The sequence below is a fragment of the Cupressus sempervirens genome, chromosome 4, assembly GCF_028749045.1.
Source record: "Cupressus sempervirens isolate cs-2001-9-10 chromosome 4, ASM2874904v1, whole genome shotgun sequence".
In the NCBI taxonomy this organism is placed as follows: Eukaryota; Viridiplantae; Streptophyta; class Pinopsida; order Cupressales; family Cupressaceae; genus Cupressus; species Cupressus sempervirens.
Window position 1 is genome coordinate 625,180,016 of NC_143121.1, and position 19,740 is coordinate 625,199,755.

Consider the following 19,740-nt stretch of genomic DNA (forward strand, 5'->3'; position numbering starts at 1 on the left):
GAGTAATTATACTAATTATATAAAAATTAAAGGCAACCTTTGTCAATGGGCGTGATGGTTTGGAAAACACCCCTTAAAGGTAATATGAAGAAGTTATCTGCACTTAGAAAGAACATGGAGATCACTCAAGGAAAAAAGTGCATTTGACATGCTATGGGCATAGGAGAAAAGGCACACAGACTATGTCCACCTCAGCATACAGTGTACGCTCGGGACTGTCCTAGGAAAAGCTTTGTTCATATCTAGTGATTACTCTGGAGTATGCCATGTTGTGCATGTGAGTTATTACTTTGAAGCATGTCTTGTTATGCATGTTGGGTGATTACTCTGGTGCATGCTGTATTCTGAGTAAGAGCCGTTCCTCCTGGAATAAGAGCTGTTACTCCAGGAGTAAGCCATACTTATGAAAACCAAACACTGAAATATTCCAAGGGTGAAAGTGATATTTCCAACTGCTCTTTCAGATAGCTATCGCACTTATCATATCATTCAGCGATATTTAGAATTATTAATAAGTGCAATGGAATTTTTTTTTGTTAAATATTCTCTAAAGATGTTATTTGTTCCCTTTAAATAATGTGCATATTGTTGGATGTTGATCTATATATTAATGATTGTGATCATAATGTGCTTAAGCCTTAAGCTAGTTAATATTTATAAACAACATTTTTGTGCATTTGTTTTAAATCATAGGCATATTCGATAATCTTTAAAATTAGACACTGCCACTAATAAATCCACTTTTACACAAAATTAACTCTGATGGATTAAATCTATCTAATTTTATACTTTGGCAAAAAAGGCATTACAATAATTGCGAAACAATATGGAAACTACTAATGCCATTCTTGTATTTACTTACACTACAATATATATATAACACAGAGAAGCCATGCACATACTAACTAAGAAACATGTGCTTGTCATATGTTCAAAATGAATCTGTGTTTTCCTTATCCAAATGCATACCTCCAACCACATAGAAGAGTACAATCATGAAGTAGTGCTGTTCTTGTAACCTCGTGAAGTGGTTTGATAACATCTTCCTGGTTAGAACAAAGTACAGTAACGCTGATTACATGAAAAGTATATTACTTTATGAATTGGTATTCCCATTTCCTTAAAATGACATCCAGAATTAAAGAAATATTGTTTTCAAGCATAAATCAAACTTTCAAGTACATCATGTTGTCTCCCAAGAACCTGATTTACTTGAGAATAGTCCCAATTATTAGGAAACAATGTTCCAATACAAGTACAAAATGCTGCAAACTTGCAACTGGCCATATTTAAAATTGTAACATGCTAATACTTTTATGTTCATGGCACTCAATCTTACCACATCAACATAGCATAGAACAACCCGTAGCTTAAAGTTCTTCTGCAATTCTCGTATCCGATAGTAAATATAATCTGGATGAAGTAAATGGTACCGCAAACTGCATGGAAGAATAAAGAAAATATTTTATGCTACACACCCCTACAAAAAGAAAAAAGAAAACTCTCATGAAAATCCTAAGTCAATCTCATGAGGAATTAAACCTACTATATTCTTCAAATAAACATTCACTACATATAAAATTAAACTAAGCCATATATTTTACTTCAAACAGCAATCCATGTACAAGTGAGTCCAATCATAATCAATAATTTGCCCAAATAATTAGGAGTTTAAATCAACTAGCATCTGCATAGTCTAAAACCAAAACATTGTTTTTCTTAAAAGCTCACTGCTCAAAATTTTCCATACGTAATGTACAGTTTGTTATTAAATGAAATCCCCATTAGTACTATTAAGTTGCTACAACATTTGATGACATTAGTTGACATTATCAAAAACCACTGTCTGTAAAACATCTTTAAGATATTTTTTGAGATAGAACTTGTATTTAATTAGTGTCAAAGCACATCACTCACTAGGAGAACAAAATACACCTTTGAAGCACCTCAAGCAAGTTGAACATCTCAATAAACTTGGAAGGAATATATGGTAAACTACAAGAAAAAAGTAGCTAGAGAATAAAAACACTAAACGAGAAGCCATCCTATGACGCATTGTACAGTTTCACATCCTAGTGGCTACATATTGCCTTGTTGGATAACAGATTAGAGGAGAGTAGACAACAAGTGACTTTGCACTACTGAGAGACCTGTACCCAAGCATGTGGTCAGCAGCGCCCAAGCATGGGCTGACTTATTTTTGTATCTTTTGGTGGCAATTGGAATACAAAATACCACTTGAATGAGAAGAGGTAAGTTAGTACATTCTAAGCTGCCACATTTTCTATGCCTCAGAGGGCTGAGTTATCCAGTTGTCTTGGAATGCATCTTAAGAAATACAGTACATATGTATGATACAGGATGTTCCATACACCAAATCATTGGTTCCGATGCAACAGTCCAACTTTTTGTTTTACTAAGTTAAGGTAATTTCCCTAGATGATGTTCAATAGGCCATGCATTCTGAATCATATATTAGAGTTTGTGTAACAAAGGAAAAAATCATATCATCCTAAGCAGTAGGGAGCAAATAAAATAGTAGCATTCCATTTGCATGGCATTGACATGGTATTGTTAGAGTATTAATAGAATTCAATTATAAAGGTTTAAACCAGGGCAAAACCAGCAAAGAAATTGAGAACCAAATATAAAAATATTAATTGTAAAAATAGAGGAAAAAACTGTTTCATTATTTCTTGTCAAATATAATGAACATATATGAAAACAAATATCATACATTATTAAAAGAATATGTTGATTATAAAAAAAAATTGTATGACTTTACAAAAATAATTTTACTTTGTAGAACACAATTACAGTACTAAGAGGGGGGGTGAATTAGGAGTGTATAACAGCCTTTAATACAACTTAAATTTTCGGATTAATTTATTTTCATGAGCATTCCATTTTAATATAAAACCAACATCAAAAATCAAATAGAAAACAATGTGCAAGATGTGACATGGAAACCCAATGCGAGAAAAAACCACCAATACAAAGACTACTAGGAGCTACTGTCCTAATCCAGTCTCACAGATCCTTCTGCCAAAAATCAACTTGTTCACATATGACTGAATTTATGTTTGATAATGCTGTGCAATTTCAATCAGATGTACCTTTCCTGAATAACATTCCCTCTGAATTGAAGTTCTGATAATAATGTGCAATTATGATCAAACACATTTAGACTGAATAGTAATTCCTTTGTATTGAAGTTCTGATGATACTGTGCAATTCTGATATAAGCCTTAAAGGAAGGAATCAAAATGAATAATTTAACAAAGCAATTATACCTGTTTTACGTTTTACCTTAACTTCTTATCAATATGGTGTTGCTGAACTTCAAGGAAATGCGTCTCCCCCCTCAGAGACTTTTGGCATCTCCAGAGACCTCAAAAATGGTTGGAGACTTCGTGACAAAGTCTCCTGAAGACTCCAAGTATCCAAATCCAATAGTGAAGTCTCCACGGAGTCCCTTGATTAAAAAATAAATTTAAAAATAATATGAAATTAATTTATATATTTTTCCCTCATTGTAATGTTTTTTAATGAGAAACCAATGGCAATTTAAATGATTTAATCATTTAAGTCATTTTAATATTTTATTTAATAACTAAAAAAAGTTACAAACATTTTTTCAAATTTATTCTATAATTTCAGAATCCATCCCAACCAGCAATCATTAAAAATATTTTATTTTAATAACTTTAAGGTTATTATAAATATTTGATTTTATAAACATCATGCATTATTTTTATTTTTGTTCTCAACCCTACCAGCAACCACAAACATTTGTTGAAATTTGTTGAAACTTGAAAAGTGTAAATCACAGCCTTGTGGAGTAGACGATAGTATCATCATCATTCTAGATACTAGACAAATTTCTGATATTTGTTTACAGTTCTAAGTTTTTTGTTTGTATATCAATGATTTAGCATCAAACTATATATTTTTTAATTTAAAATTTGAATATGGAATCATAAACTCAGCGATTATTAATCTGATATGATGATGATCATATGCGATATTTAGAAATTCATATATGAATATAAGATATACAAGGTGAGTTTTAAACTGTTTGACTCGATACTACTGTGACATTACTATTAGTATTTACTTTAGTATTTTAGTTTTACAGTTTTACTATTTTGTATTTAGTATTAGACTCTTTAAACTGCTAAAACAAATTGCCGTCTCCAAGTGCCCCCGTTTCCTATTTTTGAAAAGTAGCCGTAACGGTACCAGTAGCAATACCAGAGACCTTCAAGCCTCTGTGTCTCCTGGTACCTTGTGCTTCTGGATGCTTTAATCCTTTCTGCAACTGATTGGTTCTCTTTACACAGTTTTCAATCTGTATTCAACCTCCAGATCACTTGGCCTTAAAAATCTCTACAGCATATCACCGTGCGTCAACAACAGCATACTCTTACCTGTTAATAACTCTGCCGCACGCCTCTTATATTCAACAAACATATATATCCATTTCTGTTCATCCAAAAATGAATGCAAGAATACATTTTATATAGAGCTTGATTAGTTGGAAATTTGTTCCAACTTCCACCACCAGGTATGCAAACGGTTCTCTAATTAATACAAATATGTGCCCTAAATATTTTTAACATATACCTGTCTTTGAACCATCTGGATTATTGCATAACAAAACAAATGTCAAGTCCACTGAATCTAAAATCATCTTTTATCAACCAACTCCCAATGACAAGCACCATTTTGTTTCTTTTCCATTCTATTTGAATTATAGAAGTTCTCACATATTCAAGACGGCAATCCTTGTGTGAGGTTTCTGCTGTACCATTATTGCTAGGACATACAAATCACCCTCATCCTGATAACCAGCAATCTTCAAACAATTATTAATGTTTAGTCACAACCACTCCTGTCCAGCGTGAATAGAAACAATGCTTTGAAAAACATAAAAAACTTTGTTTCCACATAGACACTGGTATAAAAAGATGAATTTATATTTGTTTTCATTATACACCATGCTGTCAATATAAGTTTGACCCATATTCTATGCTTTATACCCAGCACTTTTTGGAAACTTCGTCTGTATTCTCCAACATTTGTCAAAGCTTTCAGGATCTAGAAAATAAGAAATAGAGATTTAATATGTCGGGTTAATACATAAACAATCAACATGATTTATCCAGATGCATGTGACTACAGGCCATGCACTAACCTTCAGATTGGAAACTGATGCTGATCGGTATGGTTAAAGCCTTGGTTGCCGATTCGCGAATCCAATTCGGGCACGTGAATCGGATCTGTGGATTCGGGAATTTTTTTTCCCAATTATGATTCGTGGAGGATTCGTGTGTGTATATATATGCTAAAAAATGAGAGAAATATACATAATTCTAAAACTAAATCATTTCATAGTATGAATCTATGATTCTAGTGTGGATCTATGGATCTAGTATACTTGATAATTGATTTATTTTCACAATTATAAAGAAAATCAACACACTCTCACTGAATTACTGAATTAGAAAATAAAAATTTTGAGGATCCTCGGGGTGTGGCTTGGATCCGAGCAGTATCCTTGATTCTGCCTGTGGATCCTCAGGCTGTGGCTTGGATCTGGGCAGGATCCAGGCAGGATCCTTGATGTTGCTTGTGGATCCGTCAAGATCCAAGCACAAATGCGGATCTAGATCCGGCCTGTCTAGGATGAATCCGGCAACTAAGGTTAAATCATGTGAGGTATTCATTCATTCAATCATTATATTCTTGCAGACACAATGACATATTCAATTTCCTGTAAGCAATGAAATCTTCATATAATAGTTGAATAATTTGATAACATAATATATTGATTGTATCCACCTTATTTGACATGAATGACATATTCCAACAACTTTCACCTAGGAAAGTTTACATTAAAACTATTAAACTGGTTTTAAAGAGTGTAAAGTTTCTTAAAATTCTGTAACCTTTGATTGAATGGGAGTATCTCTGAATTAATTGCAGGCTATAGATGCCTAAAGGAGCAGACTTTATTGTAACTGTGTGTCCTCAAACTGCACGGATAATCTTCCTATATATCCTTGCTAAAGGGTATGTCCCTCAAAGGGACATGTCCCTTTCCAAGTTAACATAATTAATCTTCCTATAAGTCGGTGATCAGAAAGATAAACATAATAACATCTAACACACACAATGTGTTAGATTAGTTAAGGATTATCAATCTACTTCTTGAGAAGTCGCCAGCTCCTAAGGAAAATAATCTAATGCCAACTTAATGATATATAAGGGTAAGAAGAAGAAGTACAGTCTGCACTTTCAGACTTGTAGGTTATCTGTTTAAATATACTTAACACGCCCTCTTAACCTGATAATCCTACAAAGAGATATTATATCTAGCAACACCAATACAGATGAATAAGCAAGAATTAATACTCTATATCTGTCTAACTCTTCTTAGTATGAGGTATCATAGAACACATGATACAAAGTCATATTACTAAACTTGTGATATGACAAATCACTGCTACTAGTGATAATCTAGAGGATAAATCTGAAGAGTAATTAATTCCTTCATTTATCCAAGTTGTGACTCATAGAAACTGGTATTTCTATATCACAACAAGATCCTGAGTTTAAGATCTACCAAAATATAGGATAAATCCAGAGAATACTAAAATTCTTCCTTTATCCAAATTGTGACTCATAGACATAGCAATGTTTACATCACAATATGATCTTGAACTCATCTAGATCTTACAGTAGAACTCTACTGTTAGCACATTATCTAAGAGATCATCATCTCTCATAATGTCTTTTATACAAGTGTTCATTATCTTAGAGATCGTCACCTCTTATATAATGAATACAAATGGTGAAGCCCATAACAGTCAATAGCCTGACAAATAAAATTATCATAAAAATACAAAACAATTCAATCATACCTAGATCTTTCCTGAGATGATCACTCTCAGAAAGGTTTGATAAGAATACCTGCTTTCTAATTTCCATTACTTAAGGATAAAGTCTAGATAATAATTAAATTCTCTGTTTATCCAAGTTGTGATTCATAGACATCAAAATGTCTCTTTCACAACACAATCTTGAATCTATCCAAGATTTTCCAGTAGTCCTCTACTGATTTAAAACACCAAAAGATCATATGCTATCACTGCAAATTCGTGCTAGAAGATTGTTTTCTATTACTGCAAATTGATGCTGCAAGACTGTTTGCTGAGAAATGCTTCTACACCATGATGTTTATAAAGGTAGGCCCATCAGATGGTTGCTCACTTTAGATATTCCAGACTCCTACTGGATATCAAATCTTCCGACCTCCTTATTCCCTTGATGAGATGTCAAACTCCCTCTGAATCCAAAAATTCTTTCCTACAAGAACATTCTTCAGAAAAGAAAAAAAAATCAAGGCATATACTCTTCTTAAAAAAATACAAATGAAAGATATTATAGACATAAGGTAAAAAGAAGAGCTCAAGTACAATAGATACTTATCTTTCCATCATAACCTTGATGAAAGCTTCTATACTTTATGAGTATACACCATCTTGACATGGTACACTCAGTCTGAGTTTGCATGACCTAGATACTGGGGAGTCAACTCGATCTTCTAGGTACTCTCTCTGACATATAACCTTCTTATAAGATGATACTTATGATTCTCTGCTACAAATTCTTTATTACTCGGGAATCAATAAAGCATGGTCTACTCCCTCTGAGTCAAGATTCACCATTGCAGATCATTTAGCTTCTCCTTTTGTCAAAAAGGCATACCATGCTAATATCCATGATCTTAGTGTCACAGCATGATGTCACTTTATTCCCTCTTTTCTAAGAGAACCATTACTAATAATCTGAATAGTCATAAGGTTATATAGAATGCATCTTTTCTAAGTCCACAATCATTAACACTCCCTCTTGGACTTGAGGGAAGATCAGAAATGCCTTGAGTAAAATGTTTATCTTAATGATCTGTAATCTCATGATGTAATCTTTATCCATGTGCATCTCATCAGTGATTCTATCCACGAGTTATCTTCATTGATGAACTCCCTCTCAAACAAAATAATCAAGTTTGTCTAAGATGATAGAATCATTTGTTCTTATTCCAAGGTTCCCTTTTATAGTGGATCAAACTTATTCTGAATGGGAGTTTCCTTTCAGTAGAGTGGCATTCGGCTTACTCACTGTAAATTCTCCAAATGTCTCCATATCCTATGATTAATAAATAAATAGAAAAATCATACTCTCTTTGATTTTGAGTCTTAACGGGTGCCAAGAAAACTTTCTAACTTGTTGCCATCTCCCCTTCTGGAAGAACACGTAAGCAATTACCAAGAACTGACAAACAATTCCATATACTATTGATCTCAGAATGGAATTCATCAATCAACCCGATAATTCCAATCACTAATTAAAAACACCAAAGCACTATGTTTGCATCCCAACAACTGCAGTTTTTTTTTTATCCCTGCAACTATTCCTTTCCTCACACCTACTATAGGAAGTCTTAGGGTTTGTGATTAAGAGTAGCAAGATCTGTTACACCCAATTTATAATCTTAATACTTATTTAGTTTTCAAGGCAACGAGCTCATATAACTCAGGTTGGCTATCAGGTTATATTATTGGTTTAAATATTTCTTGAAACCTTCACAAGACTCTCCTTTGTAAGAAATCAGTTAAAATAGAAGCCACATGCTATGCACGTTAGTAGTCTCAAACCACTACCATCTAAGTTATCTCAATAGGCGACTGGGCTTGTATACTATCAGATATGCCCTCCCTTCATGCCGTGTAGTCGTTCTAACTTAATCTTACCAAGCTTAAGGTTTGATATTGATGTTAAGAAGCCAGCTCAAAGATTTCATTCTATCATTCCACCAGTGAGCGCATTTCTAAACTCAGTCTGAATGGTATTTAAATGGACACATGCAGTCTTAAGTTACTTCTTTCCATTAATTCCAGACTTCAATTCCCTTCACACACCACCTTTCATAATGTCTATATGGGCTGATGAATAGGAAATCCATGTTCTCTAGAACCTTTGTGGCAGAATCTATACCTTAGATCATTCTGTTAATTTGGGGCTATCAAAATGGATGGAGCAGCCATTTTACTGTCATTCATGTCTGGATTGCAGCCATGTGTTATTCCAACAAATCGTCTGGTAATTTGGGAATGCCTTTAAAAAGTACAGAAGAGCTTGAATGGAATCATGATGCGCTTCAATTTCACCTGACCCCTCACTCCATTGAAGATACCTCTCCCTCCAATATTTGCGAGATATGATTCCACATGTGCCACATAAGCCCCGCTACAATATCCATTGTCGTGTCTTTGACTTAGGGTGCCTCTTTCTGTGTGATGCCATGTAAATAAAATTAGGATGCCCGATCTGGCAGTAGACAGGGTGGCTTGATAGCAACATGAAGCTCCTCCGCTGACTAAAACCCTCGGCGGACACTACTTCCTTCACTTCCCTCTCCTGCGCGATGGTGTAAATACAAACCAACCAACCCGTCTTTGACAAGAAATGAGAAGCGATGAGCATTTCGTGTGTAATGAAGAACAGGAACACAACATTCCACGAAGGCATCACAATAGACTCCACGCCATACACTATCGTCCCTGAAGACAAGTTCAGCACCACCAGATGCGCACGGTCGTCCATTGAGTGTTGTTCACAAAACTCAGTTATCCTTTGTAGTTGATTAGATGAATACTAGTATTTCACAGTCGGGCCCAAGTCATCCAGCGGCCCTGCCATGAATCTTGCCTCCCTCGACGGACACTGGTGGTGACAAATAGAATGTCCCGATCGTTTTATCTTCTCCCCGTCCACCTCTTCCTCATCGGAATGCCCTGTAGACTAGAATGACAGCAATGTTGTACATCTTTGCTCCCCCAAGAAAGGATCTACCCCTAGCGAATGGTGTTGCTTAGAACACCCTCCTCCTTCAATTGGATTCATGCTGCAACTCTGTAATCAATAGCCTGTTGCCAGATGCAACACTTCTATCCATCATTTATGGCTCCTACAGCTTGTATTTGGCTTTGCCGAATAAGCTGGGTCACCTGTGTGATATTGTTCACCGCCATAGACACACTACATATTTGCGATTAATTCCATACATATCATCTTGGCACCAAATATCAATTCCAACAAGTACCATGACGATTTTCTTTCCATGCACAAACACAATAAGAATTGTCGATTCTAGACAATTCTATATCCCTTAGCAATACAAAGTTCCTACTGTTTTTGCTTGGACATTTTCTCTTCAAAGGCATGATACATAATGACTAAAGAATCTTAGATGTGATCGATAATTTTTCTTTTAAGGTATTGTTGGTCCTTTCTTCTATTCTTACTATCAACACTCAATACCCGCCACTCTTTCTTCCATCAAGATTCCTCCATTGGATTTGCTAGGATTTTGTCATTTGCAGTCTAACTCTGCTAATGATTCTAAAGACACAACTCAGTTGTGCGCAAAATCAGATTGAACTTCCACAGATGTTAATATTATTTCCCGTAATAATATTGGCACTTAAATGCAAACACCAATACCACTTCACAGGCAGGGGGAAATAATTAGTCGTTAGGATCTTCCTTTAAGCGGTAAAGCTTTTCTCAAATGAACTCGGCTCTGATACCATGTAAGTTTCTTAAAATTCTGTAACCTTTGATTGAATGGGAGTATCTCTGAATTAATCACAGGATATAGATGCCTAGAGGAGCAGACTTTATTGTAACTGTATGTCCTCAAACTGCACGGATAACCTTCCTATATATCCTTGCTAAAGGGTATGTCCCTCAAAGGGACATGTCCCTTTCTAAGTTCACATAATTAATCTACCTATAAGTTGGTGATCAGAAAGATAAACATAATAACATCTAACACACACAATGTGTTAGATTAGTTAAGGATTATCAATCTACTTCTTGAGAAGTCGCCAGCTCCGAAGGAAAATAATCTAATGCCAACTTAATGATATATAATGGTAAGAAGAAGAAGTACGGTCTGCACTTTTAGACCTGTAGGTTATCTGGTTAAATATACTAAACAAAAAGTAGTTCATTCTGTTATGAAGCATAACCTACAATTTTAGAGACAGCCCTGTCAATTTAACCTAAACCTTCATTAATGTATAAATTATAAAAAAAATCCCTCACTGTGGTTCTGAATTTCTAAAAGAGATCTTTTAGATTGTAACTTTAAGGAAAAACTAAAATAGCTTGACCCTATAATAAGAATGTTAATTCTGCTATTACTTTTTAGATTTGTTTCTAAGCCTGAAATGAGCAAAAGGATATATTAAAAACCAAAATCACCTTTGAAAAAAAATCTGGAACAGAATGTCAAATGCAGCAGTTTATAATTGCTCAGGGTTAATTTTTGACATTTAATGCTACTACAACTCATTGTTATGAAGTAGATCCAAATAGGACAGGTCAAACATTAATTCTGTGGACAAGTGATACGAAAGATTTCCCTTGCACATACAAAAACCATTATTAATGCACCTCCTTGACATTCACTGGAAGGAGAATCAGTTGAAAGAATATGTTCTGTTATTGTCAAAGGGTTAACAATGTCACCAGTAGGGCTCATGATTCAAAAACACGTTACATTTTTTACACTGGTTCTTGGTACGGAGTATGTTGTACCATTGTAGAGAAGCTATTTGAATAGCCTTAGGTAGAATTCAAGGAAATTGATTGTAGCTGTTAAAAGTCAAAGCCATCCTGATAGAATATGTGAATTAGCTGGAAGGCTTATCAGCAGCTAAAAGAGTCAGTGCCAGACACAACTATTTGGTGGATGAACCCTGCAACCAAAACCAAAATCTAGCTAGCATCAGCAGGTAGTTTGGCAGAGCCCAAAGAATACTATGCCAAAGCGCTGCTGGCTATCACAAGTGGAGTGCGAGAAAAACTGCACCACGAGTTTACAATGCAAGTTCCTTTGGAACTAATATGAAAAAAATGACATTCGGGTATTCTGAAATCGAACTAGCCTTGTGAACCAGATGTCAAGGAAGCCAAGAATAGTTGTCCTTCTACAAAAGAACAAATTCCAAAATAATCTCTTCTTCCCCAATAAAATCATAATAATTTATGCTTAAGAAAATAAGACATACCATACGAAGTGTCTAAAAAAGTAGGTATCTATGTATCTTGCAAGCTGAACCTTTACAGTAAAGTTGCAAACAAATGCCACCAACTGCAAAAGAAAAAAGAAATCATAACAATTCAGTACCTACTATTTAAATGCTTGTCAAATCTCAAACGCCAAGAAAAGACTTCACCAATATCAAACTCCTTGCTCATGACTCCTATGTCAAATGTAAATTTTAACCTTTAAAATGCGCCGTTAACAGACTGCAGCATATAGTCATCATGCTCTTGTAAGCATTAAGAGCTCTGTTATTAATAAGATCCTACAGATTGCGATAGATGACCAACGGTTTTACAATTTGACATATAAACACTATTCACCATGAACTGGAAATAATCTTCTCAAGTACATGCATGTAACTATGTATGCATACTATGTAATCAGATTCATGTTCATAATCACATCCAAGCTTGGGGGAAAATTTAGTACAAGTTTATCAACCAATAAAATTTGAACCAAACAAACATGATTAAGTTTGAATAATAAAAATCTAAATTTTTTTTTATTTTTGTATTATCAAATTACACTTGAATAAATTATATACATACATACATATACATATATATATACATATACATATATACATATTAAAAATAAATAAATATTAAACTGAAACTGGACCTAAATATACTAGATATCCATGTTTGTCAATAAAATTATTAAAAATCATAAATTTTGTTTCCTTAAAAGATTAAAGCTAACAGGAACTATTAGCATCATAAGACTAATGTGTAAATTTCTATTAACAAAAGGTAGCTCACTACACCTGATTTGAGTTGCAAGCTAAGGCACACAACTTTAGCACAAGATACAAAAGGACTTGAAAGTTGAGACGCACGATCCCAGGGCAAGATATAAAAGGACTTGCAAGCTGAAGGGCAAAAGAGATCCACACAAGCCACCATAAGGACTCATTGTCTTCTAGCAAGCACAGAAATGAAATAAATAGATCTCCAAAACATGAAATTGTCCTTGAACTCCTGTGTCAAGCGACCAACTAGATAAAACACACATCAGCTTCTCAAAACTCGTGTCATATGATAGATATGATAATGAAAGCGCATTACAAACTGCTCTTTACGCTTCTCCACCACACATGCTTCCATATCATTAACACTCAATTCACACACACACCTATTTATTCATCAAAACTCTCTACTAGGTCAGCCACAAATAGAATAAGCATAATTCAAAAAAGTCAGACACTATATACAACTGTAGAATGTAGAAAATACAGTACAGTTGAGGAGATAAAGGTGTTAAGTTTGAACAGATTTGTCTCTATTATAACTTGTAATAACACTTGCTGATTTCTGTGTGTTTCAAGTTGCCTTATCAATGAATATGTATATAATATTAAGAGACATGTCTCTTTAACTCTCAACAGTTATTAAATAATATTTGCTTAAGGTATTATCATGACTAAAATATGTGATAATAATTTATATATATGTATGCATGTATGTATGTATGTATGTATGAGATACATACATACATATATATATACTTTATTATCAATAATACTAATGCTTCATGATAATGATAGTGTAGGATAGATATCAAATGTTTAAGGCCATTCAAACATTTGATTTCGTCAATTAGGAATCATCCAATCAACACTCCCTCTTAGCTAAGGAGGATGATTTCTATCCAAATAAAACAACACAATGTACAATTGTTACCTCATGGTAATATCAGGAGTATGGTATGCCCAAGAATATCAACAATATGATATTCACCATAGTCATTTCTATTCTTGGTATGCCCATTGACATCACGTCTCATGATGTCTACCAAAGAAAATATCCGTACATGGTGTCTCCATATACTAAGTCTCGTAGCATACACCATGCCATATCTTAGTAACCTAGATACATGAGATATGCACGGTAAGATCATATAGCATTGTTCATGGATATCTTGATGTGGAGATATCAACCATAATGATATCATCTCATGATCTTAGGAGTAATGGTCTACAAATATCAAGTCTCGTGATATTTACCAAGTAATCATAGTAATGGCCTACAAATATCGTCTCATGATATTCACCAAATACTTAGATGTCCTTAAGGTATGTGCACACGTATCAAGGTTGTGATACTTACCATAGGGACATTACAATCATGGTTTGGTCACAAATATTAATCCCTCATGATAAATTTAGATTCTATACAATATAACTTGTAGATATATATGTGACGATATCTATCTTTCAGTATTAATTCACAATATATAATCTACTTAGATATCGACCATATAATATCCATCATGACAGAAGGTTAGACTATTGTAAGATTGTCACCTTACAATAGTAAGCACAAAGAAACATCAATGAAAGATTGTCACCTTCATGATGTTTCCACAAAGTCATGTAGTAATTCACATGACATTCACCATGAGCATTTTTAGAGAACAAAGGCTTTCACATCAAACTTCTCTCTCACCAAGAAAAACTCATAGAAAGTACTCTCAAGTAATCACTAATGTTGAGTCTCCCTCTCAATAATGGTTCCACTCAATAACTCCAAGCTTGTCTTCAATAAAGTATAAACTTCACTTTGGCACAAGGATGGAACTTCATCTTATAAATCATGGTCCTTTGACTTATAGAGTTGACTAATCACTAAAAAATCCATCTCAACATGGTCTACTCCCTCTAAATCTAAATCAACTGAAGCATATCCTCTTTCTGCTCCTTCCGTTACAAAAGTATACTTTGATTCATAGTAACATGAGTGAATATATTGAAGTATGGGTTTATCCCCAAGTTTGTTTACATCAGACATTCATGCTAAAGTGGCTCCCTTCTGAAGTTCCAAGTTCATGCATCAACCTCTTGACTTCCAAGTTTACCTCTGACGGATGTGCCAGACTCCCTCTTGTTATAGAAGGATACTCGTAGTTCTAATCATACAAGATATCTTGCTCCAATAGCCTCACTTTATCTAGCATGAACATTAGATGACTAATGAATCATACATCAAAACTTCTGTGGAGCTATTGTCATAAGATTGAGTCTTGCACAATAGTTGGTAGCATGCCTAACGTACCATTCTTCTTTTCTTGCAAGAACATCCCCGGAGACAAAGGAAAAGATCAAGGCAAACAGCTCTTATAGTCTGTATAGAAATACAAATAAGAGAGAGACTACAGTGAGGAGGTAAATGTCCCCTTTAGGTCATTTCTCCCTTCAACTCTATTCTGGAGAACTATGAATAGCTGAAGGCAATACTCCTGTCCAGGCCCCTTAAAATAGTAGGGTGCTTGCTTATGGCACTGGGTCTTGATCTACCTTTACTCCAGCTACTAGAGTTTTGACCACAGCTATAGTTGGCTCTGCTTGAAGGATAGTACAAAGCCCTCCAGCTTTTCATACTTTTGAAGAACTTCCAGTCATCAAACAGACCAGCTCTCTCCCCCTATAAATTCAATGGCACCCCCAACAAAATTCTGAGTCCAAGTTCCAATTTACCAAACATAGCATTTTATGAGTGTATTCTTGAATAGAAATTTGTGGAGTTGTTATAAAGCCTCATCTGATAACGTAGAAGCCTTCCACAATGCTTGCAATACTCACACAAAAGAAGGGCAGGGAGTAGGGGATGTGCATATAGTCCCATTACGTCAACAAGATCGTGATCAAGCACAATCATGGCTGATCTCATGGATTGTCAAGGCCACACAAAATATTTTCCAAAAATCAGTCTCAAGAGTGGGCACCAATACCTCAAAATCCAATAAAGGGATTAGTGGATAATTACATTAAACAAAGGTATTTTACTAATTTATATTGGTATGTCTGTATATTAAATTTATTGTTAATGTATTTGAGTTTATTTAGCTATTTAACTTATCTTTATAATAATTTTATATGTTTCTAATATTTTGTACATTGTTTGTATGTTTGAGCCCAGCCGTACTAAATATGGGGGAAAAGAACATGAACCCAAACCAGCAACAGAGGAGATAAATCCCACTTAATTCCTTCAAGTGTCACAAACAGAAGGGCTTAAAATTAGCAAAAATACAATAAGCCTTTTAGAAAGAAATATCAATGTTGAAAAATAACTGGCATACATCACTGATACTTGAAAAGTACAACCAAAAATAATAAAAGTAAAAGGAGCCATTATCGCATCTCCAACTTAGAAGATAAGTAACAAAGAATCTGCAAAATAGTGTAAATCTAAACTCTACAATGAAATCAAACCCTCAAGAAAAATGATGCCAGATACGTACATAAACTTATGTAACATTCAATGACACTATTAGACATAAAATCCACAATCCGATGCAGCAAACAAATTGTTAAAACTCAACTATATAATCATTTTAAGAGAGAAAATGTAATATAAAAAGATAACGATGTTATTGTCCAAATTAATTTCTTAAAAAATGAAATAGCGACAAATTCTGAATGACTAAACCAAAAAGTTAGACAAAAAAATATATAGTAGAAGCAATAAGCCACCAAGAGATGGCATCTTAGGTTATTATGGTGATCCCTGAAAATGTCAAATACTCACTGTCTAACACACATTTTAAGAGGCGAAGTGGAAAAGAACATTCAAATAAGCATTTTCCCAAAAGTAAAATTTATTCTAAAATCATTAGAAAAACTGAATGCATAACCCATCTATGAAGAACATAGGAGGTTGAAACCAAAAGAAAGAAAGAAACAAAACCTGAGGTACAGAGCACATGCATTTTGACCAAGTATATAATCTGGTATTATATCTGCAAATGTCCACCGAACATTCCTAATATGCTTAAGAATTGGATTGCCTTGCTGCACCCAAAAACGAGTGAGTTAATCAAAATTAGCATAAGTCAAAGGAGGTGATCTCACTCTACACCCAAATGCTTAATATTTCAAACTTTTGGAAATATTAGTTTCATATATTAACTAAACAGATAACATTTAAGTTCCTATCTGTCCAAAAGAATCCAAAATTGGTGTGTATCAGGTGATGGATGGTATAAGTCGAGGCACTAGACAATTGAAGGTCAAATAAAGATGAAACGAAACCTCTCATTTCCTTGTAAAATATTTCTTTCTAAGAGTGATGTATATAGCTACCCCATTGGATCAAATTTAGTGTATTCTTCATCTTTCATAAAAGTAATCCACTCCCCTGATCAACAAAAAGGGTCGGAAATATTTACATTCCTGCATGTCTACAATGGTAAAACCTGATGCCAACAGGTATTCTAGGTCAGCATGTAGCATACAGTAATTGATAAGCCTTGACAATGATAGTTTTTCTGAGCAGTTGTATCAAATACCTCACACGTATGGTGACTTGATTACTACACTAAAGAAACACATATACTCAAGAAATGCCGAGTAACAGGACAGTTCAATTTCTAGCCAGGTATACAATGCCACAAAAATCTATGGGGAAAATTGGCAACTCCTGGCTCAAAATTTCCCAGGCGCATTAAGGAATCAGAAACAGAATTCATGATGTAAGAAGAGAGAAAAGAGCTGTTAGAACTATCAAGAATTCTGAGAATAATGTGTATAAAAGAAATCAACTAATAATAAAAGAAAAAGAACAAGAGAATGAAGTTGATAACAGTAAAAAAGACTATAGGTTACTGCATTTCTGTGTTGAGTACTGTGATAATTCTCAGTTTGAATTTGATGTGAAGCAAGGTAATGATACCACATAAAATTTCCATTTTCTTACCATTGAAATTAACCTCATTCACATTACCATTTTTCAGGAGGAAAAGCATATCTCGTAATATAAAAGGGGATAAAATTGACCATATTTTGATTTTCCTCCACAGTAGAGCTCAGACAACCATAAATGATGAGAAACGTCGGATCTTACAGAGAATCTGTTATATGTTATAATATATCTGATAAATGTTTCATGTTTGAATTGAACAGGCAAGCTTCTAACTAGAAAAACGAACGTGATCACCACCACGGTACAGAAAGTCAATTTATTCAAATCAGTATGGTCATCAGAGCATGCAGCAAAAGTTAATGAAGTTGTAACCTGTACTGACCAGACAAAGTTGTAACACCAATCAAATCACAATCTCCTGGTGTGGAAATACTTCCATACAACAGAGAGCTAGATTAAAGGTTATTTGGTTTTATCTTAAGAAAGGCAATTTAATATGTACTACTGGAGTTATCTGTTATTTAGTTACTTTCCCTTTGGAAAATAAGAATAGATAATGTGATAGGAAGAAGCCATTACCAAGAATATTGATTTCATAAGGGCCCGTATTTAGAAAGCAATGCAGAACCTAAGAGCTAAGAAACTGGCATGTCAATAAACAATAGTTTATGGTAGGAAACACTTAAAAGAATAATTGCTTTGGATTTACTTTGCAAAGAAAACTAAAAATGCAAATGGTGCCCTGTGATTTATAACGACAAGAAAGCACAAGGGACAAATATTGAGGATGTTTACTCAAAGAAGCTTGAGAAGAGCTACACTTTTCTTCCAAACCCTCAGGCAAGAATAACCTGAGAAGTCACTGCCTTAATAGAAATAAAAGTTGATTCCCCAAGACTAGTGATAACATAGACGGATTTGTTGAGCACTATAAGCCAGTCTTTATAAATTAAACCACAATGCTCAACCTGAAAAGACTATGGCACAATGCCTCCAAGCAGATCCTGTCAACATCTAGAATGAAAACAAAGAAGCTTGTGAGCTTCATAGCTCTTGATGAGCTTAAAAAGGCTTTGCATAATATGACTGATAGAGGACCCCTAGTATTGATCACTTATGATGTTAACCTACAAATTATTTAAAGCAACATAGGAGTTTATTGACCCTATCCTGATGGCATACAATGAAGCCCTAAGAAATGACATATGAATCCATAATAGAGATAGTATCGTGTTTTGCCTAAGAAAAGGGTTCTGAAGTGCACACTAATTGGAGCCGAATTACCTTTCTTGATATTGCCTGCAAAATCCATGTCAAAAATATGGCAATAAAAACCAAATGCTTTCTCAAAAGTGGCATCAAATAAACATGGTTCATTAGAGGAATATATATTCTTAAACTTTATGGCCATTTAGGAAGCAATGGAATAGGATAATGCCTCAACTCAAGATATTCTCTGAAAGGGGCTGTCAAATTTAGCCTTAAAAATTACAAGAAATCACTACGAAACCTAAGTACCTCTTCCTTTTAGCCCATTTTCAAGCAATGAAGGCTTTTAGAACTCTTTGAACACAGATGATTGACATGGGGTTCTATCCATATTCATACTAGAAAGCCTGAACTTTCTCCTCTAATTCCAAGTACTGTTGTTTGTTTTGTCTTGCCATTAAAAGCCTTCTCATTCTCCTTCCTTGCAACTCGAGTCACATTACAGGCATGCAGCAACTTCCACAACAAGCTGAATATATTTATTAGTGTTGGAATAAAATGATTCACAGAAGCCAAGTGTTCCACAGGGACAAAGCACCTGCTGTCCCAGGTAGTCAAGGAATAGTTGAGAAGCTATCCCCATTTTTCCTGTTTTTTCCTCATATCCAAAAACTATTGAAATTTGTTTGGCATCCCAGGGACAAC

General features: G+C 34.5%; 1 protein-coding gene across 1 annotated transcript in view; it reads right to left on the reverse strand.

Annotated features, from left to right (window-relative positions):
- ERCC1 (nucleotide repair protein) overlaps positions 1–19,740 on the reverse strand; it is a 99,026-nt gene that overhangs the window by 25,977 nt on the left and 53,309 nt on the right. Inside the window, exons 3-5 of the mRNA XM_089826197.1 lie at positions 16,873–16,976; positions 1,340–1,439; positions 970–1,046 (exon numbers count right to left, since the gene is read on the reverse strand). Coding sequence (XP_089682323.1) covers positions 970–1,046; positions 1,340–1,439; positions 16,873–16,976 — 281 coding nt within the window. The remainder of the gene's footprint in view (positions 1–969; positions 1,047–1,339; positions 1,440–16,872; positions 16,977–19,740) is intronic.